At 37.8% G+C, this 24,657-nt stretch overlaps 1 protein-coding gene across 1 annotated transcript; it reads right to left on the bottom strand.

The window, feature by feature from the left end:
• Window positions 1-105: 105 nt before the first annotated feature.
• LOC127812921 (uncharacterized) lies at window positions 106-24,030 on the bottom strand. Its single transcript, XM_052353509.1, is given in 13 exon segments — window positions 106-401; window positions 404-496; window positions 688-776; window positions 5,193-5,272; window positions 6,520-6,615; window positions 6,718-6,801; window positions 6,914-6,994; window positions 10,704-10,787; window positions 10,963-11,060; window positions 22,768-22,862; window positions 22,982-23,055; window positions 23,396-23,661; window positions 23,808-24,030. Coding segments are annotated over 13 exon segments (1,509 nt in total). The 5' UTR covers window positions 23,938-24,030; the 3' UTR covers window positions 106-162.
• Between the last annotated feature and the right edge of the window lie 627 nt (window positions 24,031-24,657).

The raw sequence follows: 24,657 nt of genomic DNA, 5'->3' as shown, positions 1-24,657 counted from the left end.
TAGAAACTAACATAATGGTTTATTAACCTTCCACAACAATAGTGAATGGATAGATAAATGATACCCGCAACAAAAATGGTTTATTCCAAGTTCAACATTTACATATTTTGTGGCATCAAAGATGCAAAAATACAATAGGAAGACGAAATTACAGAATGGGTATCAAAAGGGCCACAGATCTCCCCAAAGAGATCTTCGGGCTTGATGATGCAATGTTGGGTTCTTACTTTTCGTAACAACAATGCGCTCGAAGGTGCCCTCTGATCCATCACAATTTGTTGCTCGACAGATGTCCATTTCAACCCGCTTGCCCCTCCTAAAGGGAGTGTAAATGATTCTTCCCCAGCCGCTCCCCAGATCAGCACGAGCTGTATCTTTTTCTTCGTCGTCTTCGTCGTCATTTCAGTGACTGCATCTGCTTCTATAATATCGGAATCATAGGAAGCTGGATCGTCTTCATATGGGACGATCTCGTCTTCAGACACAAATTGGTCCTCTATCAAAGTCATTACGGGGAAAATGAATTAGAGGAAAGATACCAGCATTTCCCCAAAATTTGTAAGTGTCATTTGGACAACAGCAACCATATTAATAGATGCACACCGCCAACAATGACCATGCAAATGACCACTAAGACGCATAAAGTCTTAATCGGAAATTGACAGCTAGCTTGCATAAAGAACATACCATAGTCAATTTCAAGATCCTCTGGCCTTCTCTTAGCATGTTGCTCCTTCAAAGTTTCAAATTTCATACCTTCCAGTGGCCACGGTTCTCTGTTTTCAGTAATTAAAACAAATAACAATTAAAATATTCAAGAGAGCTACATCAGCACTGAAATAAATGAAAGATGAAAAAATAATTTCGATTTATTAATAAGAAAATCTTTGGTAAACTTCCCATCTAATTCTGCAAATAGTTTTTGCAGACACAAATGAAATTTTGGAAGTTTAACTTTTGGACACGTTACTCAATGTTGCTGGACTAGCTTTATGCTGTTCAGGTTAAGGAAATAGCACCATGGTACCCCCATGATTGCTAACACTCTTATGTAATCCAGAATCCTGTGCCCAGTGTTTAAAAAAGAGCACTTTTAAGCACAAAGTGATAAGCACAGCATGCTTGGGGCTTTTTTTGTGCGAAGCTCAATGACATTAGCTAAGTGTGATTCAAGCACGCTTAAGTTGCGCGTTTACTTGAGCTCCAAAGCGCAAGAAAGCGCACTTCAGAAATGCACTTGGGTTCTGTCAGGACCCAAGGTATACTAGGGCTAAAACAGTAATTAGCCTATTTTACATTTTACTTGTATTTTTCTGTTAATTTGTTATTTTTTGTAAAGTAGCTATATAAAGCTACTGAAGTCTATTGGTAGGATATGTTATGAATGATAATTGAATTTCAGCTTTCCCCTCTCATCAGTTCTCTCTCAAATTCCCTCCTGTTTCCCTCTGCCTTCTCTCTAACTCCCCCTTCCTCTATTCTGTATGCAACTCTCCCTCATTTATGTCTATTATCTTCTCCGTTTCTATTCAATTCTTCCCCCAATCCTTCTGTTCCTGATCCGAATTACCTCGGACTATTCCAATTTCCAATCCGAACCCTAAGCTAAACCCTAGGTAAGTGACAGGGTTTTTTTTTTTGATAGTCAGACAATATGAATGGTTGGATGTGTTTAAAATTTTGCAATAGTGTGACTGCTTGTGTAGAATCCTTACCCAAAAAAGATAAAATCAGATTTTAGAAAGATCTAAATAAAATCATATATAAATCTTAAAAAAAAAAAAAAAGAAGACTTGTTTGTATTTACCAAGCAAAAAATATTGAATAAAATATGTAATTCGGTGTAAATTAGGGTTGCTAATTTATTCCTAATTGCTATAAATTAAGGCCTGATGATTGATTCTGGATTGTTGTAAATTAGGGATTATTGATTGATTGCGAATTAGGGATTGAGGTAAATTAAGGGTTGATTAATTGGGCAATGTGTTGGTTTGATTTTGATGATGAAGGTTTTCACACAAAACTTTAATAACTAAACTTAAACTATTTTGATAATGAATGAATGAATGATTTTAAAAGTAGCATGCCAAAGTGTAATGATTGAAAACTGATGATGCTTGTCAAAACAAATCATGGAAATATAAGTAATACTTGAGTGCTTGAGGTTTAAAATAGATGCAATCAAATTCTTGATGTTTAGAAGACAAATGATTTAGTACTTGAGGTTTAGATGAAAAAGTAATCAAGTATTTGAGCTTTATAATCGAGTATTAGACTTGCATTCAACATTACTCCAATATTGGAAAATGTTACTCGAGTATTACACTGTAGCACAAAGAGTCTCAAAGTCTTACTCAAGTAACACATAATGTTACTTGACTAATTAAGCCAAGAAACTGAAAACCATTTTTGAGACAGTTTGAATTACTCAAGTACAGAAAAAAGTCTTTACTCTAGTAATAAACAAAAAAATAGTCTCCAAATCTTATTCGAGTAAAGTTTAGTATTACTCGAGTAACTAAGGCATGAATTTTTAAATCTGAAAAATGCACAGATCATTACTTGACTAATATTATGACATTACTCGAGTATCGTAACTCGGACGTTCAAAATTGGAATTTCAAGTTGTTCAAATGCCATCATTTTGCTCTGATAACTTACCTAATCTTCATCTAACCTCTCTAATGTTAGCAGACCATCTTTTTGACAAAAAAAAAACTAATCTCTGCATATACATCATGAGAAGTTTTCGGAAGGGCATGGGGTTGAAGATGACTATTCACTGAAGTAGCAACTGAAAAGGGTTATCTTCTTTCAGATCTTGTCTCCAACGGTTAGAAGTCCTTGAAGAGGTGTCAATCTCTATAAATAAGAGATGATTTGAAGAAAAATACGGAGGAATGGTTAAGAGAGATTGAGCTTACAGATTTCGAAAATCAGATTTCAAATTCTTCATTGTTCTTGAGCTTCACTGTTTTCATCTTCCTTTTTGTCAAGGCTTCTTGATTCCATTGTAAATTTTATTTTAGCCTTGCTCTAGTGGGATTTCATAAAGGGTGTATTTGTTTTGAGAGTTGTTTCTCTTATTCTTACATTGTACTTTGATTTTCCTAGTGGCTGTGCTAGAAAAGCAAGCCGGGTTACTTCTTGGTGTATTGGGTTGGGGTTGTAACCCAAGCTTATCTTAGTGGATTTGAAAATCTCTAGCTGGGCGCTAGAGTAGTGGATGTAAGCTAGCAAGAGCTGAACCACTCTAAATCTTTCGTGTCTTACATATTTTTCTTTTCCTTAAACCTTTTATTGCAACTTTACACTCAAGAATCACTGTTTTATAAATATATTCAAAAATCTTCACAAAACACAAAAACTTTGAAACGCACAATTTATCCCCCCCCCCCCCCCCCCCCAAGGTGTGAGATGCCATAAAGTACATCAGATCTAACAAATTGTTGTAAATTAGGGATGGTTTTTTTCTCTTATTTTTCTATCCAATCCTCTATATAAATCAGGCTAATGAAATAGAATGGGTTCTTTTGCCAAACTTTTACAAGAAAACAAAATAAATCTGAGTATGCTAAGGCCTTTTTAAAAAAAAAAAAAAGAAAAGCCTTAGCATACTCAGATCCTTTCAACCAAGAGATCAGACATGTTTGTCTTCCAAGTTCCATGAAGATCAGTAACTGACCAGATTGTATCCCTGTATATATCCCCTATATGTTTTTGCTACGGTTACATATACTTGTAAACTAATATAAAATATAAATGAAAAATGGTATCTTATCTTTTATTAAGTTTTTTTTTTTTATGATTTCTTTTTTAATAGTTTATATTTTGTATGCTTATATAAGTTTATACTCTTTATTTTATTTATATGCATTTGACTTTACGCTTAAGCTTTCTAGGCCTTTTGCACTTAAATATGCTTAGCACTTTTCAAAATGCTCTGCCAGTGCCTTCATTACTAAAGCAGATATACAAAGTGATTACGATTATGATGTTTGGGGTTTCTTCAAATTAACACGATATTAGAAAGAACAGTACAATCTTTTCTCCAGTGGCGGTTTACAGTTCGTCTGTGAGGTAAGATCTCAATCAGCTGCCACCATGCAAAATTGAACTGAGCTACCCACAGATCCTAACCACTGGTACAAGGAGGCTGTAGACACAACAAACCTACACAAACAAATAATGTTCTATTCTTGTATCTGTATTGTTTTCACAGAGCCTAGAATTTAATTATGTCATTGGAAGACTCTAGGTTTCTTATGGAACATTTAATTCCATGTTCCAACCAGCCCAGAATCGATGGAACACACCCCCCCCCCCCCCAAAAAAAAAAACTCACTTTCTTATAAGGTTTTCAAAATATGAACGTGAGGACAAAAATAAAATTCCAGTAAAGTATATTTCAGCTATTTAAGGTGTTAAAGCATTTGCCTTAGATTGGTCTTGAGGCACGGGAGAGAAAAGAAACAGAAAAGGATATGGGTATCAAAGGGGTTTCTAGAAGACCGTTAGACCATCAGTTATATATTGTAACGGTAACCGCCACATGTATAAGGCGGCTACCGGTTCTGTCCTTGTAAGTTCAGCCCTCTATGGTTTATAAATTGAGGGTCAGGGGTCTCATTCGATACACTGATTTTCATTCTATCTTGAGAGAAAGAGTATGTGAGAGGAAAGTGTGTCTAGTTTTGTAATCTCCAAGATTAGACAGCTTGTGTATAGGGCTCTGTGAGAGTGCCATACATGTAATCTATTCTTGTGTTTTTCAAGATAGTGAAGAGAAAGACTCTCATCAGTCTGGACGGAGGTTCTCCAAAAAGGAGATCCAAACTAGGATAAATCTCCTATGTCTCATGTGTGTTGAATTCTTTGTTATTTCTTGTTTCCTAAATTTTGTCCTTTTTTTTCGTGTGAGTGAGTGTGCAATTCTTGAGGGATATCCTAGAGTGTGTAAGTGCGGGAATTGTTTCAACATAAGGTACTCAAGAAAAAACATTTATCAAAAAATTTATATATATATATATATTCAAGCAAAATTTTGCAATTAATACTTATAAATTTATGAATATAATATTTGATACTTAACAACAAAAACAAGCTTTAATCCTACCATATGGGGTGCGTGGGATATATCACCTTTGGCTAATATTTGGTACTTGCTTAAACAAACTACTAAGGATAATCACCTTGGTCGTTGACCTCGTCTTAAGACAACAAAAGAAAATTTTTCATCTTCAAAACCACGTAGAGGCTCCCCCTTGGATCGCTGCAAAGGAATTGTGGGAGAGTGACATAAGGAATAGCCAGAAAAAAGAACATCTGTTGTTGCATACAGCCAGAAAATTGTATATGTTTGTGATAGCTATGGACAAAATAAGAATGCATAGGTGCTGCTTGGTTTCTCCGTACTAACTAAAATGTTGCTCAATTGTCCTTTTGCCCTCATGTGTGAGCGTTTCAATGAGTCACAGTGTATCCTCCTTTTAATCTTTTATACCAGGCAGTAATCAGGAAGGCACTGAACCAAAGCATTGGCTAAAAGTTTGGTTCTTCAGACAATTCCATTTAGAGTACCCAAAAATGTGTCACTACAACTTCCTCAAGTGTCACTTCAGCTAGTTAAGATGTGGAGATCTCTCCGCAAAGATGATGTAATGCAAAGCCAGATGTCCTCATTTCACATATGTGCATTTGGATATCTACACAAACTGTCAAACTGATGATGCAACCACCATCAGTACTGAAGAAATATTGGGATTGCATTTAGATATCTACACAAACTGTCAAAACTGAAAATGTAACTACCATGAGTAATGTTGGCATTTCATAATTAACTAAAAATGATGATGATTGCGGATACAGACCCTATTAGTAGACAAAATCAAATACCTCCCAAAGATGGATTATTCAATATACATGGCTAAACGTTTGGTTCACAGATTCAATTGCTTTTAGAGCGTCAAACATGTGTCATTACAATTTCCTCAAGTATCCCTTCCGTACGGTAAGATGTGGAGATCAATCTGCTAAGATGTTGTAATGTAAAGGTAGATCTCATTTCATATATGTGCATTTGGGGACGTCAATAAAAATAGTCAAACTTATGATTCAACTATCATCAATACTGGAGTACTATTGTCATTCAAATGAACTACAGAAATTATGCTCAACGCCGATACAGATCGTATTAGAAGACAAAATCAAATACCTTAAAGATGGATTCTTCAATTTTTGTTCCATAATTTCAGTCAAAACACAATTCAAGTATAATCAATTGTTATAGAACACCTAATAAACAAGAAAAGAGACTCACAAATTTCTACTGTGATAGAAATCCCTCAGTTAGAAAATAATCATATACAGCACTGAGCCGTTAATATGGAGTGAAGATGTGTAACTGTGTACATGTAATATAATCGTGGAAAAATTGGGCACCTGTGCACATGAGAGAGAGAAGAGGGAGGCGGGGTGGGGTGATATTGAGTTTGAGAGTCGTGTGATTTAAAAGGCAACCTTGTATGCACGCTGGGATGTTGTCCTCTCCAAGCGTTGAACAAAGTGACAATATTTTCCAGTATTATCCAAAGGACAACGTCCATCATGAGAGCACTGCAGCAAGAACATTAATCTTAAACGAACATCCATGTCAATAACATACTAACATAACAGGAAGGTACAAACAAAATGGAAATACAAAACTGTCAAACTCACTGGAGCAACAACAAAAGCCCCACTCTTGAGGTCCACCAAATCCTTAGAACTTTCATTCAGTGCATCTTTTGATTTGCGGCGTTTCTAAGAAGTCATCAAGAGAAAGTTTTCATGCAACAATGCATTTAAGAAAAAGTACCACGAAAATGAAGAATCTTACACATATTAGATTAAGTGTTGATAAAATAATCTTTACCCTTTTCTCCATCCATAGAATATGTGATCGCATTTGAGATATGATGTTAGATCCATGTGGTGTTCCAGGTTCCACCAAAATCTGTCAGATACAGCAATCACAAACCTGTAAGATACTTGAATAGTTTCAAAGAGGAAAACATGAAAAGAAAAAAAAAAAGAAAAAGAAAATTCCTACTAAACAGAATATGAAGACAATTGGACTAGGAATCCTGTTATAGACAAGATAATTAGATGAAGACAAAATTTTTTAAAGTAAATAAATCTAATCTTATTCAAGCATCCTTTTCTTTTCTATCATTTTTTGTGCTTTGGGGGTTCTTTTACAAGTTTCAAGTTAAGCTGGTCAAAAATTGAATATGTGAAATGTAAGTTCAGTAAAAAAAAAAAAATCATTGTTGTCAAAGGTGAGCAAAGCGCATGCCTTTTATATGTAAGTGTATTAAAACCCTATTTCTTGTCCATTTGTCATCTTAGATCTTATTTCTTGTTGATTTGATCGCATATTCTTATATATCGGTCAAGTGAACCTAGCAATGTAAGCTGGAGATCTACCAAATCTCCCACTCACCAGGATCCTTTGGCAGTGATATTCACTCGCTGGAGAACTACTCATGTCCGCATTTGCTTCATTTTTCTTTTTTTCTTTTAATTTCTTTTGCAATTTAGAAAAGACTAAGGGTATGTTCTTTTTGATATTTTCAGACTATTTTCAGTTTTCAATTTTTCAAAACACTCAAAATATAGAGTTTTGTTTAGAGTATTGATGGCAACGATAGATGTATTTTTTATATAGGTTATTATGCGGTTTAGAGAGTAGAGATAGGCGGTGGACTCACTTGTAAATAGCTGTCAAGTTGGGGGTAAAACCGGTAATATCCAATCGTGTAATAGCCTAGGAATTGTCGCTGTAATATTCTATAAATAGGGAAGAAGGACTAGGCAACAAAGGCGGCATAATACAGTTGTTTCTCGAGAAAGCTTTGAGAGAGGAAAGGCTGTGTTCATAGAATAACTTTTGTAATCTTGAGAGAAGGCTTATAATCAGGAATGCAACTGGTGTATTGTGATCATTCTTTCTGAATCAAAGAAGGCTGCTCTTAGAGGGTTCTTAAGGCTGGATGTAGGATTGCTCATTGCAATCTGAATCAAGATAAAACTATTGTCTCGTGTTTGTGGTTTGCGTTTCTTATTTCTGTTATGTTTTGATTGCATTTATTTTCTGTTGTGATGTTTGTGTATAAACCGAGAGGATTGTGAAAGTATTCAAGAAGTGAGCATATTTGTTGGTTCATAGGGTGATTTCTTGGACTACCAGTACTCCCAATTATAACACAAAACATGTTTATTTACCCATTTTTAAAAATACATTTTCCAAAACACAAAAAAAATTATACACAAAACTCAAAATGCCAAAATCACATTTTGGTTGTTTTTAGCCAAAACACACTCTTTGAGTCCAAAACGCAGAAAACACACTCCATCCTCCTGATATCTAGGTTCGACTCTTCCTTCTCTCTTCTCTCCTTTTCTCTTCTTTTCTCTTCTCTTCTCTTCAAGGCTCAGTCGTCGACCGCGCCTGCCACTGCCATCATCGCCGCAAGTCGTCGTCAACCACGCCCCATCGTTTGACCGTCGAACGGCTGAGCATCACGACTGACAACCCAGATCTGTCGAACAATCGCCGTCGACCGCCCCCCGTCGCTCACCTTGCATCACGACTGACAACCCAGATCCGCCGTCGACCGCCCCCCGTCGCTCCCCTTACATCGCGACCGACAACCCAGATCTACCGCCAAATGGCCATCGTCGTCCGCCACCAACCACCGCCACTGTTCAAATCGTGGCCTCGCCTCGCCTTCGCCTATCGTTTCTTCCTTCTACGATTTCTTCCTCCTGCAGCTCCTCTTTAAGGTTTATAATTAGGGTTTAATTTGATGGTTTATAAGCTTAATGTGGCTGTAATAATCTCGTGCAATAGCAATGACGGGGAATCAGAATATGTATGCAAGTTTTTTTGTTTTGTTTGGTTTGAATACTGAAATGACTATGTAATATGGCTTTTCTCCATTGATTTTTCTTTCCAATGACATTTCCAAGATTTTGTCAATGTGCCATTTGTGCTTGAATGTTTTTGTTTTGGATCTAAATAATATCATATTAATGGATGACATATGATAAATCAATATTCTGTTACTTAGTAATTTGCAATTCCTTTCTCTAACATATCTAAATCTTGAAATTAACATCAAATTTCAATTTATAGGAAAAAATAAATTTATCGTGAGGCTAATAGTTGAGCCAAATCGAATATTACTTTAGAAAGCACTTTGTAATTTCAATGCATTATATACATACGGTTGGATTATCAGTTATCTCTTGTATTACAGTTTAAAGCCTTTGAATCAAATTTACAATTTACTAATAAATGTTTACAATTTACTTTGAATCAAATTCATAGAATACGATATCATAAAATATTTTTTTTCAAAATTCCAAAGTAAACATGTTTTTTAATTTTCTATTTTGAGAAACAATTTTTCAAAATGATAAAAAGAATGCGTTTTCAACAATCTCAAAACAGACACTCAAAACACAAAACTGAAAATGAATTCAAAACTTAAAACTGAAAACTGAAACACAAAGAGAACATCACCTAAATCTTTATTGTAATTGTTTTTTGCCATGTGTTCTACCCTAATTTCTTTTTCTTTCTTCTAATTTCTGTTGCAATTTAGAATAAAAAATTTGCTAAGAAACAAATGTTTTCATTGTGTACTCTACTAATTTTTTTTCTCTCTTCTAATTTCTTTTTGCAATTTAAAGGAAACTAATTGTTTGTCTACAACTATTTTTGCTGCGTATTCTACAATAATTTTTTTTTTTCTTTCTTCCAATTGCAAAAGAAATTAGAAGAAACTAATTGTTTTTCTGTAATTGTTTTTTGCAGTGTGTTCGACTATAATTTTTTCTTTTCTCTAATCTCTTTTACTGTTAGAAGAAACCATTTTTTTCTGCAATAATATTACTTGTTATTATAGGGTTGGTGATTTGTCATTTATGATTTTATGAGTTTGCATCCACCTCCTTATTTTCTAAGCATTTTGAATAAATGTACGCCTCATGTGCCTAAGGCTAGTGCTTCGCCTCACGCCTAGGCCCCAAGTACTAATTTGCACCTCAATGTGCCTTGTGCCTTTGACAACTATGATAAATATGCAGATGATGTTATGGTGACACTTGACGATGAATTTTGGCATCTTGGATTAATTGTTCAAAAAAGAAATTCCACAACATCTCGGATCATTACTACCAAGACTCACCCTTTAATGTGAAAATTCCATCTTCAAGAAAAATTAAGCACGCATATGGCAAAGAGAACATTTCATATTTCAATGCTTGCTTTCACTTTTAATACACTACTCGCTTGACATCCTCAAATAACTAGTTCTATTAACATATAGTTTAATCAAACCTCTTGGCCACAAAAATGCAAAGAAAACTTAGCCCAAGACCACGCCCTTCAAGAAATAAATAATAAAAAGAGGAAATTTATAAAAAGAGGAACAACTTGATTCATTCTATGGGAAAAAGAAAAGCACATATTGATAGAAAGTTTAAGTCGTGAAACTGGTTAAACATGTAAATAGTTTATGACAGGAAATTTAATCATCAAGCTTGTGAATCATGTCAATAGTTAAATGTAATTTGGAAGAATGACCTTAATCAATTGTGCAACAAATATTAACTAGAGCCTATAAGCATTCAAATACAGAAGCTTAAAAATTTACCAGAACATCCCGTGTAAGATTCCAAAGTTGTCTCACAGTGGTAAATCTATCTTGCAATGATGGTATCTCCCCAAGCACATAAGACTTCAAACAAAGATTAAGCACTAATTAGCAAAAACAAGGCCATAGAAAATAGGTCTAAGGAACAGTTATCAAGTGGAAGCATGTTAGCATCAGTTTTATACTAGATACTAGAAGAGGAAAAAGAAAACAAAGAAACTCATGGTGCAAAGAGAATTGAGAATAATAGAAAACTTACAGCAATGACAAGGTCATGCTCTCTGTCAGATTTATTGATATCTTTAGTTAGGGATTGAATGCTATCATAGCTTTGAATAAGTGGCAAATTTTTCAAATCTGCCAATGAAATAGCACAGAAAAATTAGAAGCTTATTGAACATAAACCTTGCTTTGTATTTATGTTTTAAGAAGGAAAAAAAAAACCTCACCCTTGTGAACAATGAAAAAAAAAATGAGTCCAGCAAAATTCAAGAATGAAAAACCAACATTTCGGGAAAAAAAAAAAGTAGCGTTGCTGCTGCATATTGCATTCCAACCTAACAAACCTACTCATACAACATGCATTGTTTATCTATCAGTAACTGTACATTTTTTGTTAATTACTATCTTCAACAATATGGAAAATAATAACTGATTCAAGTTTTTTAACCCCAACTAAGAAAACTCATGCTAGTAACAGCGAGGCTATGTCATCCAAACAGTTCTAAATGGATTACGTATTTCTTCTAAAATTTCCTTTGGAAAATCATGCAAAGTGGAAATATTAAATCATCTCTCTGATAATCCAAATCGCCACCCCAAAAATCCAAAATTGCTTTATGTGCACCTTGCCAAATAACAAAAACTGCTCTGACCTAGGGGTCTGATGGATGATTACTCAAACCTTACCAGTAATCTACAACTCAAAAGTCTCGATCTCAAACACTTGAAATATCTGGAAGGAAAAATAGCAATCAAAATGAAATAAGCTGAATTCTTGAAAGCTTACTTAAGAATTTATTGAATCCGAAGGGAGATATTTATACAAGGCAAAATATCTACTATATCTCCTAGAAAATAAGTGCAAATTCAAATTTAGATGACAGTAACTAATTTTCAAAACATGCTGGCCTTTATCTTCTGATTTCAAGCTTGAATCTCTCCCTTGAATCTTGGAGCTTTATCCTATCTTCCACACTTCCTTATCTTTTAAATCTTTATCTTATCCAACCACCTTATCTTTCCTTTTTAAACTTGAACACCCAATCTCGTCCAACACAAAATATCAGATTGTTCTGTTATTTACGGTCTCTATCTGAATCTCACTATGTTTTTATGATAGCCATTATTTTAGCTATAACTAATACAGAATTCGTAGGAGTCTTCTTACCACCTTACCCAATTTGGTCGGACTAGCCACAAGCGACCTGATCTAATATCCTAAATTCCCATTTTCACATTATGGCACAATATCATAATTCTCCTCTCAAGTTGCAGTGTGAGTTCAATCTAACTAATGAACCATGCAACCACCGAGCACACTTGTAATCTTGCTAGCTCTCACACTAGAAACTCTAGAAGAGCCAGCGCAGAGAGATTAACCACAAAAAATTAAGATAGTGTCTTACAAATTCAAGGCCCATCTTCATAAATCAGTTTAAGTATGTTTGTTGTTATTTCTACACAAACATAAACCAAAGTGAAAATTGTTGACTTTAAAATGAACACGATGTACAAGATGATCTTTCTTTCACCCTTATACTTCTTCGAGGACACGAGTAACTAGCTACTTTCCTCAACATGTTTTCGGAGGCTGTATCACTCATAATGTCGATAACATGCTAAGGATTCCAAGTCCAATGAGGACGGAGTAGATGGAAGCGCGGATGGAGGTGGTCGAGTTCGAGATGCACCAAACTCAAGAGGCGATGACCCAAACACGGGAGGAATTGGTCGCGATGAAGGAGGTGATACAAGGGGATTCAGAGAGAACCCGTGAGGCGTTGGAGCAATACGAGCAGAGGCTAAATAGTGTCTTGGGCATTTTATCGTCCTTGTCGCAATTCCGGCTCTCGCCGGAGTTCCCTCCTAAAGGTAATTCAGAACCTTTACTGTCAACCCAGGACCATGCACCAAATCGAGACCATCCGAAGGCGAAGGAGTTTCGGCCAAATCAAGAAACCCAAGTGCGGAACCCTCAATATGTTCCTCATAACCATACTCCTAGTCCAGGTCTAGAAATTCCTCTATTTGAGGGGACTAAGCCTAGGTGGTGGGTAAGGCGTTGTGAGAGATTCTTTTAGCTGTATAAGGTGCCAGAGTAACAGAGGGCTACCTTGGCCGCAACCTATCTAAACAATACGACTGATTATTGGTACCAATGGTGGATCCAAGATCACGGCCTTGAAAGGAATTGGGATGTTTTTGTGGAAACGCTGTGTGCAAGGTTTGGGGAGAGGAGCATTGGGGATGTAATTAAGGAATTTAGTACGCTGAAATAGGAGGGGTCAGTAGTGGATTACCAGACACGATTTGAAGAATTAAGAGCCATTGTGTGCTTGGCTCAGCCAGGGTTAACAGAGCAATACTTGATCTCTATGTTCATAAGTGGATTGAGGGATGAACTCTGCTCAATGGTGAAGATGATGATGCCCTGCGACAATGAGTCAAGCGGCTGAGAAAGCTAGGCTCCAAGAGTTGACATTAGAAACAATTTTCAAAAAACATAAGGTGCCTATCAGACTGGGAGTGGGAAATGGCCAACCGATTGCGGGTAATTTCAAGGCCATGCCTCCACTAGTGACTCAAGGGACACCTAAGGGGTCGTATAACTCTAGTGGTCCTAGGAATACGGTTATGGAACAGAGGCGACAGTTAGGACTCTATTTCAAATGTGGCGACAAGTATAGTTTTGGGCATCAATGTAAGAAACAATTAATGCAAATGGAGGGATCAAATAGGGAGAAAGAAGAAGAAGAAGAAGCAGTGGTTGAAGAAGAAGAGTGCCCAAGGGAATTGCAAGATGAGGAAGGGGGTGAAATTTCATTTCATGCATTGAAAGGCAGTCCCATGGGGCAAATCATTAAGGTGAAAGGTCAGGTGGGAAAAACAAGGCTGATGGTGTTGATTGAGAGTGGGAGCACCCACAGTTTCATCAATGAAACTATAGCCAAAAGCTTGAAATCACCTTTAACAGTAACTACTCCCTTATCCATGACAGTGGCTAATGGTAGTAGGATGTACAATTACTACAAGTGCTTGGGTTTTAAATGGGTGATGCAGAGTCAAGAGTTTGTGGTTGATCTCAGGGTTCTTGAGTTAGGGGGATGCGGTGTTGTCCTCGGTGTTGACTGGATGAAGACAGTTAGCCTCTTAACTTTTGACTTTAATAAGCTGGAGGTGACTGTGGAAGTTGGAGGCAGGAGACTTACTTTGTTGGGCAGCCTGGAGCAGGGTGAATGCAAGTTGATCAAGGGTAGTAAGCTGCAAAAGATGATGATCACTAAAGCGGGACAGATAACACAACTATACTCTATACAAGCTGTAGCAGTGGAGAAGGATGCCAAGATTAAGGACAGCCAACAGCCAGTTGATCAGACTATTGAATCTCAAGTTTCTAAAAAGGTACATAATTCAGATACCTTGCGCCTACTTTTGATGGATTTTAAGGACTTGTTTGATGAGCCTCATTCTTTGCCACCTCAACGTTCTTTGGACCATTCCATTCCTTTGAAGCCCTATTTGAACCCTATTAATATCCGGCCTTATAGATATTCTCCCATTCAAAAATCTACAATTGAAAAACAAGTCAATTCTATGCTGAAAACCTCTATAATTCATCCTAGCCAAAGTCCATATGCCTCTCGTGTACTCCTTGTCAAGAAAAAGGATGGTACATGGAAATTTTGCATCAATTATAGGCAACTTAACTCTTAACACTATCAAAAACAAGTTTCCTATACCCTTAATCGAAGATTTGTTGGATGAATTATGTGGTCCCAAAATCTTTTCCAAGCTGGATCTTAGATCTGGCTACCACCAAATCCAAATGGCACCTAATGACATCCATAAAACCACTTTTAAAACACACCAAGGGCTATACGAATTCACTGTCATGCCCTTTGGTTTGACCAACACACCAACTACTTTTCAAGCTTTAATGAACCATATTTTCCAACCCTACTTGAGGAAGTTTATCCTTGCTTTTTTCGATGACATCCTCATCTATAGCCCTGACCTTAAACAACATATTCTCCACCTTAAAATTACCTTTGAAGTTCTTAGGTCTCATCAACTGTATGTCAAGTTGTCTAAATGTGCCTTTGCTGAAACTGAAGTGGAGTATTTGGGCCATATTGTGTCCGGAGATGGAGTGAGGATTGATCCCACTAAGGTGGCTACCATGGTGAAGTGGCAAGGCCAATGGCTGTAAAAGAGTTAAGGGGTTTCCTCGGTTTAACTAGGTATTACAGGAAGTTTATTCGGCATTATGGGTTAATAAGAAGACCTCTAACCGAGTTACTCAAGAAGGATGTCTTCCAATGGAGCTCTAGAGCTAAAGTCACTTTTGTAGAACTTAAAAGGGTCATGACTGAGGCATCGGTCCTGACATTGCCTGATTTTACTAAGGGCTTTATCGTGGAGATGGATGCATGTGACAATGGGATAGGTGTTGTCCTTATGCAAGAAGGGCAACCATTGGCATTCATTAGCCAGGCTTTAGCTCCAAAACACTTAGGCTTGAGTGTTTATGATAAAGAGCCACTTGCAATATAGGGAGTAGTAGAGAGGTGGCAGCATTATTTGGAGGGGTCACCTTTTGTGATTAAAACAGACCATGAAAGCCTTCAGTTTTTATCACAGCAACAGTTGCATACGCAGTTACAGCGAAAAGGCATCTCAAAACTTATGGGTTTGGACTTTACAATCCAATATTGGAAGGGTAAAGAAAACGTCGTCGTTGATGCATGGTCAAGGAGGGATGAAATGGGCAACTGTCATGCAATATCTGTCTCCCTTCCTGCGTGGATTCAGGAACTGGTACGAAGCTATGACACCACTAAATGGATTAAAAAGAGAGTGGCCCAATTAGCAGTGCAGCCTAGGAATCCTCAAGGGTATACCTTAAATAATGGGGTGCTTCGTTATAAAGGTAGATTGGTGGTACAAGAGGACCAAACACTTAAGGAGCAAATTATGAAGGCCTTACACTGCTCACCAGTTAGGGGACATTCTGGGGTACGGGTCACCTATCAAAGGGTGAAATAGCTTTTCTTTTGGCAGAGGCTAAAGAGGGATGTGGTGCAAATGGTGTTGTCTTGTGCAATATGTCAACAGTGTAAACACGATCAGGTTCCTTACCCAAGCCTGTTGCAACCCTTAGCAGTCCTTGAACAAGCATGGGAGGAGATATCAATGGACTTTGTGGAGGGGTTACCGAGATCGGAAGGGAAGGATGTGATCTTGGTGATAGTGGACCAGCTGACCAAATTCGGCCACTTTATTAGCTTAACCTACCCACTTATAGCACCGGAGGTGTCTTAGGTATTCCTAGATTCAATGGCCAAGATCCATGGGGTGACCAAGTCTATCGTGTCTGATCGGGATGCGATTTTTACCCGTCTTTTTTGGCAGGAATTATTCAAATAATTGGGGGTAGGATTGTATATGTCAACTGCATATCATCCCCAAATCAACGGCCAAACGGAGCAGGTTAATCAATGTGTAGAAGCCTATTTGCGCTGCATGTGTTTCACAAAACCCAGGAGTTGGAATAAGTGGTTAGGCCTAGCTCAATGGTGGTACAATTCCAGTTATCACATTACCATTAAGAGGAGTCCTTTTGAGGCAATGTTTGGGTACAAACCATCCCTCCTACCCGCGATATCAGGACCTAATCCCACTATGGCTACAATTGGCGATTATTTTTCATAGAGACAGTTGTTGTTATCAATTCTGAGGAGGGAATTAGCCACTGCCCAGAATCGTATGAAGCAAGTGGCGGATAAAAGAAGGACCGAACAATCGTTTGAAATGGGTGATCAGGTCTATCTTAGGGTCAAGACATTTCCTCCAGCATCCTTACACCACAATTCTAGCTTCTATGTTGAGTCCTAAGTATTTTGGGCCATTCCCTATTCTGGGCAAAGTGGGAACCGTGGCTTACAGGTTGCAGCTTCCAAAGGGAGTGCAAGTTCATCCTGTTTTCCATGTCTCATTACTCAAGCCAGCTAAAGGACCACTACCCAATGCTAGCACAGATTTACCTCCAGTAGTAGAGCAACTGGAAGAGGAGGTGGAGCCTCACGCCATTGCTGAAAAAAGGGTTATATACCGACAAAGCCTACCTATCACTCAAGTTCTTGTTCAGTGGACTCATCGGCCACCGAAGTATACCACTTGGGAGAACTTGCTAAAACTTTTGCAATAGTTTCCTAGGGCTGCCGAACTCCTATAATTCTTGAGGACAAGAATTGATTCGAAAAGAAGGGTAATTGTCACGACCCTAAGAGTAGTTAGGGAATAAGTTCTACTTTGTATGTTAGTTAGTCATTGTACAGGGCGGGAGTTGGCCGTAACAAACCCCTACCTGCAGGTAATTTTGTTAGGGTGATACAAATGTAATTTGTTGGAGGGAAGGGAGGTTATCGAATAACAGAAGTATCTTTTCAATCTCTCTCTCTCGTTCTCTCCTTTCTCTTCTCTCTCTCTTTCTTCTCCTTACAGCTAATTACCATAACTGTTCAAGACCAAACCTTGGGACTTGACAACATGGGTGTTGTTTCTAGAATCTGCTTTCAGTTAGACAGCCTATAAATAGGCTATAAGCATGTAGAGAATGATATGATGATGAAATGATATATTGAATTCAGACGTCTATCATGAACCTAGGGTTTAGCTTAGGGTTGGATTGGAAATTAGAAGAATAAAGGGAGAATTTAGAAGAAGAATAGGGAAGAACAGAAAGTAAGGGAGGGAAAGATTGAGAGAGAGAGAGTTTTTAGAGGAAGGAAAATCAGACTATTCAATTATCAATTCATGCATGAAAAATCCTATCTATTTACAATAGTCTTATATAGGCATATTTGACTCCTAACAGCATACACAACTCACCCATGTGCTCCTACCCAATTGCTAAAATATCTCCTAACAACCATTATTAACCTATTACCATATTGCCCCTTTATTGTTCCTTGGGTCATGACAATTCCCCCCTCCTTGAGAGAGTTCTTATCCCCAAGAACTTGCAGCACGTAGCTCTGGCTCGTCATCCAATGCCCGCTTTGTCAATCTGTTTCATTCCTCTTTCCTTCTTGCTCCTTCTAAGCCTCTTCTTCTTCGTTCTTAGGTTCCTAAGATTAATTCCAAGCCTAAGTTGCCCCAAAACTTCCATAGGAGAAACTTTATTGAATTCAAGCCCACTACAACCATCCCTGGTAATAGATGTCCCTTCAAGTTTGATCTCCAATCTGAGGACATGATCAGCAACTTCCGGACAGACATACTTAGTAGCTGAAACTTGGAGTCCAATGTAAAGACTATCCTTGTCTGTGACCTCCATTAGTAGTACATTATTGTCCAATACAAGAAAGGGTGGCAAATCTACATCCATAGTTGCCTTTATTGCATTCCTATTCAACCCATAGCCATGCTTTATTGCAAAAATATCAACAACAGCCTCAAAATGCAGCAATGGAGGACTGTAGAGTTGCCTTGGATACTCATACCAAGGCTATTTGTGAGCATTAACATTAGGAGTTGCTGCAACTTCAATTCCAGCCAACGATTTCTCCATGACTAACACCTGGCCTCCATCTCGACCTTCTTCCCTAACATGATTTACAACTAGATTAGGCTGTGCATCACCGGAATCATCAGCTTCTTATTTTTGTAAAGTGTGGTCTACCCCAATCTCCTCATCCAATCTTCTTTCATCTTCAAAATCCTGAGTTTCCATTGACTTGTTCGCTTCATTAACAGCGCCAACTTCCTTAATATTGGTTGAAGTTTCAGTCAGAATCTCCTTATTACATGCAAATAATCAAGCAACTCCTTTTTCTTTGTGTTTGCTAGAATTTTCCTCTACATGAACTTCTTTTTCAAAAATATCAGATTGTCCCTTTGCATCTACTGCCCTATTAACCTGTTCATTATAGATTCTCTTTGGGTAATGCCATTCACCACCAATTTCATTACTGATGTTGCATTCCTCCTTGATAGTTCTGTTGAAACCGGTATACTTCTTCCTCTCCACATTAGAAATAGGCAATGAATCCTTTTCCCACCATCTCGACTTCTCTTTTGGCTGCTCCATTTTAAGGAATTCCTCTTTGTTAAAACTTCTGTGATAATCCTCGAAGAATTCTATAGGAAAGCTATAATGATACTTCTTACTTAGTATCATCGCAAACTCCTACAACTACTCATGTAGCATCCAGCCGAAGTCCTTGCTCGTATCATGTACTACACTTCTTGTTTCCTTGTCCAATTGGATGATCCCCTTCTCCAACTTCTTTTCCCATGCATAAGGCTTCTGGCCAAACTCCCCCTGATGTCTACCTCCAACTGAAAATGCAACATCCTTCTACTGCAAGTTAGGCTCCCATGGTCTCATGCATGCTTTGCCCATCATGGCAAAAATCTCACGAGTCGGACAAGCCACAGGCCAAGAACTTGAAGCGTTGTCCATCCTAAATCCCCACACTTCCCTTCTGTAACTGCCTCACCTAGTCACCTTTAAAATTGATCCAATAAGTGGTAAATTGCAGCCATTGTTCTGCTTCAAGGTCAAGTCTATTGTAGCAACGGAAGAAGTCGCACAATTACAATGACTTGATCGGCCATCTAGAGTCCTCTAGATCGTCTAACTGTCAACCGAGAATCACAATCGAAATCGCAATAATTGAGAATCATCGAAACTGCTCTAGGAGTCGCCTTTAAATTCCGAATAGAGATCACAACTAATAATCGATCGGAATGCACCTTAGACTTGCCTGGACTACTTGCTTTCAATTTTCGATCAACCTTGTTTCCTTCCAACTTAGATTTGATACACGAAAAATCCACTACTCCATCACTTGACAAGGTTCACTACGCTTCTGTTGCTCTGTCACGCTTCTGTAACTCAATGGCTGAGGATCACCGGCTATGTTTCGCCTTCACACGCCATTTAATAACTTCTGATGAATTAGTTGCAATGGATCGCCAAAATCGCCTGTGGAGTAATCATGTCGGCTAGGAATAACCCTCAGAATCATATCAAAAGCGACTTCCTATCCTCCATCAATCACCTCCATGCATCGGAATCTAATTCAGAGAATGAATGACCATCTTTGTCTTCAAGATTAGGACAGGAGTGCCCAAAATTTCCAGGCGACAATCACCTCACATCAGCCCAGGAGAATCGCTCACCCACTCACCGCCCAATGAGTGTCGGAATTCACCGCCCAATCAGAGTCGACAAACGCGATGGATAACACCCTCCGGACTTGCTCGTGATCGCTATAACTTCTAGATCGCCCGAACGTAGGTCTACTTCACGCCTTCACTACTCACTAGACTCAAGTGATTCAACGATTTCCCCAGCTGCGCGCCTTCTTCTTTTGGCCTCAGATGTGAGTCAACCAACGCTCTCCTCTTTGGAAACAATGGAGCTAAATTCGCCCGAATTCAATTCATTCCACCTGAAGCCCACACCACCTGTAATTGATCGACTCTAATCTGCAGCTACTTCACCTCCTCTGATTTGTACTGAGTGGCCCGTCCAATCTGCCACTACTATTTTCTCTAAATTCTACTGCTAAAATAGTCGAAATTTGCACACGCATAAGAAGCAAAGGCTACGAATGTTCAACGGTATTCGTCGGAATCACCGTTGGACTCACCTTTAAAAGTCCAATACACTAACTGGATTTCTGAACTCACAGCCAAGAAACGACCGCTTTGATACCATTTGTCATGAACCTAGGGTTTAGCCTAGGGTTGGATTGGAAATTGAAAGAATAAATGGAGAATTTACAAGAAGAATAGGGAAGAACAGAAAGTGAGGGAGGGAAAGATCGAGAGAGAGAGAGAGAGAGAGAGAGTTTAGAGGAAGGAAAATCAGACTATTCAATTATCAATTCATACATGAAAAATCCCATTTGTTTATAGCAGCCTTATATAAGCATATCTGACTCCTAACAGCATACACAACTCACCCATGTGCTCCTATCCAATTGCTAAAATATCTCCTAACAACTATTATTAGCCTATTACCATATTGTCCCTTTATTGTTCCTTGGGTCATGACAACGTCTCTCCTTACATTTCTCTCTCCAACTCCCTTGTTTTCCCTCTATTCCCTCCCTCCATTTCTGCCCTCTCTCTCCCGAATTCTTCTCAATTTCCTTTTTAAACCCTAGCCCAATCCTAGGTTGTAACAGTTTAATCTTCTAATTGGTGGCCAAGCACATGATGTATTAAATACATATTATGATAGAAAAATGTATTCTCAATAAGAGCCATATATCATAACACCTTACAGATGAAGTGCCTAACTTCAAAATTCTCTACTATTTGCTCAGAAGCCATAGGTGTCGATTAATATTAAATACTCCTAGCTCTCAAAAGAAGTATACTTACTAAAACCACACTGCTAATCCACATCTAAAGAGCTCTATCTCAAATACTAACAATATTTAGGAAAATGAATAAAAAATCATTATTTGTATATGGAGTCTCTTCATTTTATATACCACTGCTATCTTAATTTAATTCCAGAATATTATGATGATCATCTGTTTTAACCACAGCAATGTAGAATTCCCAAGGCTCTTCCAAAGGGTCACCCAACTAAATCAAACGACCTCTCAGCAACTAATTTAATATTCTCTAGTTTTACATTTTAGTTCACTTAAATCTACAACTGCTCTTCTACTCCATTCCTGCAATTATTCTTTGAAATGGAATAGAGTTTGTATGCTATGTTTTTGAGTCATTAATTTTATTTTTGACCCAGTTCTGTGTAGAAAATAAGTTATACATAACATTCAAGATACAATGACTGGTTTGGAATTACAGGCAGGCACTGTGCCTAAACAACTATTTTGCTGAAGGTAGTGTTCTTAAGTCACAATAAAGAACCAACAAAGAGATACTCAAGTTAGCCCAAAACATCATGTTGCCCTACAATTTGAGCAAGTGATATGACCTGAATTAAATTAGAATGTTACTGATGATATTTGCAGATGGCACTACTATCCCAAGTATTTGGTAATCAGCTACTATATCAATCAAATTCTTCTCATCACCATTGCAAGCCTTAATCCAACTAGGTGGAGTTGAGTACATGGGGTCTAATTCTCCAATCATTTCTATTTATGACCATATTTCATGTGAGGCTATTATGTCCCATGTCATATAAAAGTGTTCCCTACGAAGTCTTTGTGTGTGTGTGTGTGTGTGTGTGTGTGTGTGTCTTTCTCTACCTCTTTTGTTATAAATTCTTGTCACAAAACTTCTTCCATTTCATCAACCCCTTTGCAGGGACATGTTTTCCTTTATTATCAGTTTGAGCCCATATGGCATGATAACTTGACAATGAAATAGGTAAATTTACTGTATAAAAGGATACGAATTTCAGGGCCTTGCAGTATCAGCAACTACTTGATACTGCAAGGTCACATCTAAGTGTTCTCATATGGCATGCATGCTATTATATCCCATGTCACACCTAAGTGTTCCCGTATGGCATGCATGCAGGTATGCAAAACAACATATTTAATTGAAAAATCTTAGTTTTTGCATGCATGCAAGTATGCAAACTGTTCAAGATCTTAGTTTTTAGTTACCCCACCCCCTACTTGATAAGTATTCAACTGTTTTGCTTAGTAAAAGAGCAGGTTGATCACACAGATTAATGGTGTTGAAAACCAGTGATAACAGCACTAATGTAGAAACCATCCAAGCTATTATAAACTAAAAAAAAAAAAACAGTTGATGAAGCATCAAAGATTCACCACTTCTTCTCTTGAAACATCAATCAAAATAGTATTTGATAAAGATTATTTGCATCCAAACTTACTCTTTATAAGGCTCTGACCAGCCCGTTGCATTGACTGAGATGGTTCTACTAAATTAATTCTTTCCAGAGATTTTGGCCAGACTTCCCGCACTGCCCTTCAGAATCAATGCCAATGAAACATTTGGCCACAATGAGAAAAAAGATTCACAGCAACAACCAATATCAATTTCCTACCCATGTTATTATATAGAAAGAACCAAAATAAGTTTCTCACCACATAGCCGAGCCAGTACCAGCACCAAAATCCAACACCTTCATTGGAGAAAACCCAGGCAGTCTTCTGCGAACCTAAAATTGAAGCCCGTTTCTAGAAAATTCAGCAAGCCAAACACATGCGTGCAAATATAAAGCACTAGATTCTGTTTCGTTCTCTCAGAAAGTGGCAATTGCCCAATTTCAAATTGGCTCATTCATAATCCATAGATTTCACTCAACTCAAGAAATTAAGTCTTAAGTTAACTATTTCTTCTGTCTTCTGGACCATTTTAACTACATGATCAAAGATCGGGATATGATACGGCGCAACCAAAAGTTAGATAGTCCTTAGAAATTCACAATTTTTTAATTAATTCACCGAGAGCAGAATGATTTCATTCGGCTTTTTGTCCTTTTGTTTTTATATTGGTACCTCGCAGAGAACTCGATAGCAGGCGGAGTAGACGGCGGGCATTCGGGAGGCAACGTAAGCGACGGTCTGGTCGTCTCGGTACTTGAGACCGATGTCGCCATAAGAGCTCCTGATCTTCCACCGCTTCGAGCTCTCGGCAGACTTAAGAGGATCTTCTACTAGCTCTTTGGAAGTGGAGGCCGTGAGGTGAAGATTCACGTACTTGATTTCGTTGAACGATTGCGATAAACTCAGCACCTTCCGCTTCATGTGAGTTTCCTCTTGCTCTGCAGTACAATTCCGAATCATTCATTCAGCCATAACAAATTCCAAATTATCCACACAAAAAATCAAGAAGAGCAAAGTCTCGAGAAAATAGACTCGGAAGGAAAAAGGAAAAGAACAGAAAAACGAAAGATGCGTATTTGCCTACCTCGGAGGTATCGTTTGATGGCTCGCCGGAGGCGGACGGGGACAATGTGGCACCGTTCCGATTGCCTGGCGGCGGAGCGGAGGGTTTCGGCGGTGAACTTTGGGATTGTTTCGGAAACCAGAGACGCCATTTTCGGTTCGATCCGTTCACGACTTGGTGCGGTTTCAGGGGCTCCAGGCCGGAGGGGGGAGTAGTAGGGTTTAGGACTATCCCCTCAAAATGATCATTCTCACCAAAAAAAAAAAGGAAAATAATAATAATAATAATAAATAGTGAAGCAAAAAAATCACATGCATTGGGCTCGACGAGACCATAGGCCCAATACAGGCCCAACAATTGATTACGTTCCGGCCTTGAGTTATACGTTTGGTGGTGAGATAGAACCTTGAGAATTTTGGATCTTGCCACATGCAGGGGTTTTTCAATTTTAATGTTGGTTATTTGTAATTTGATGAATTATTTTTTATTTTTAATTATAATAAATATATTATAAATAATTATTATGCATTATAATGCTAATAGAATAGCAGGGTATGACGATAAAATATTAATATTCATTACAAGAGCAATAAAAATAATATGTTATGAGTATTCTATTGAAATTAGGCACGTGTTATAATGTTAACAAAAATGCCGTGTTGAATTTATTTTTTATAAAATATTAATATTACATTATATTTAAATAATAACATGAGAATCATAATATAATTAACATGTAATATCACGTTACTTAAGCAGAATGAAGTATCAATAGATATTCGAATAATCTCTCCAAGTTAGGATATGAACAATCAACACTATGGATAAAATGGAATAATTTATAAATTATATGACGGGAGACCATTCCCCA

Source organism: Diospyros lotus, chromosome 11 (assembly GCF_014633365.1).
Source record: "Diospyros lotus cultivar Yz01 chromosome 11, ASM1463336v1, whole genome shotgun sequence".
Classification (NCBI taxonomy): Eukaryota; Viridiplantae; Streptophyta; class Magnoliopsida; order Ericales; family Ebenaceae; genus Diospyros; species Diospyros lotus.
The sequence above is the reverse complement of the archived record's forward strand: the minus strand, read 5'-3'. Positions and strand labels throughout refer to the sequence as shown.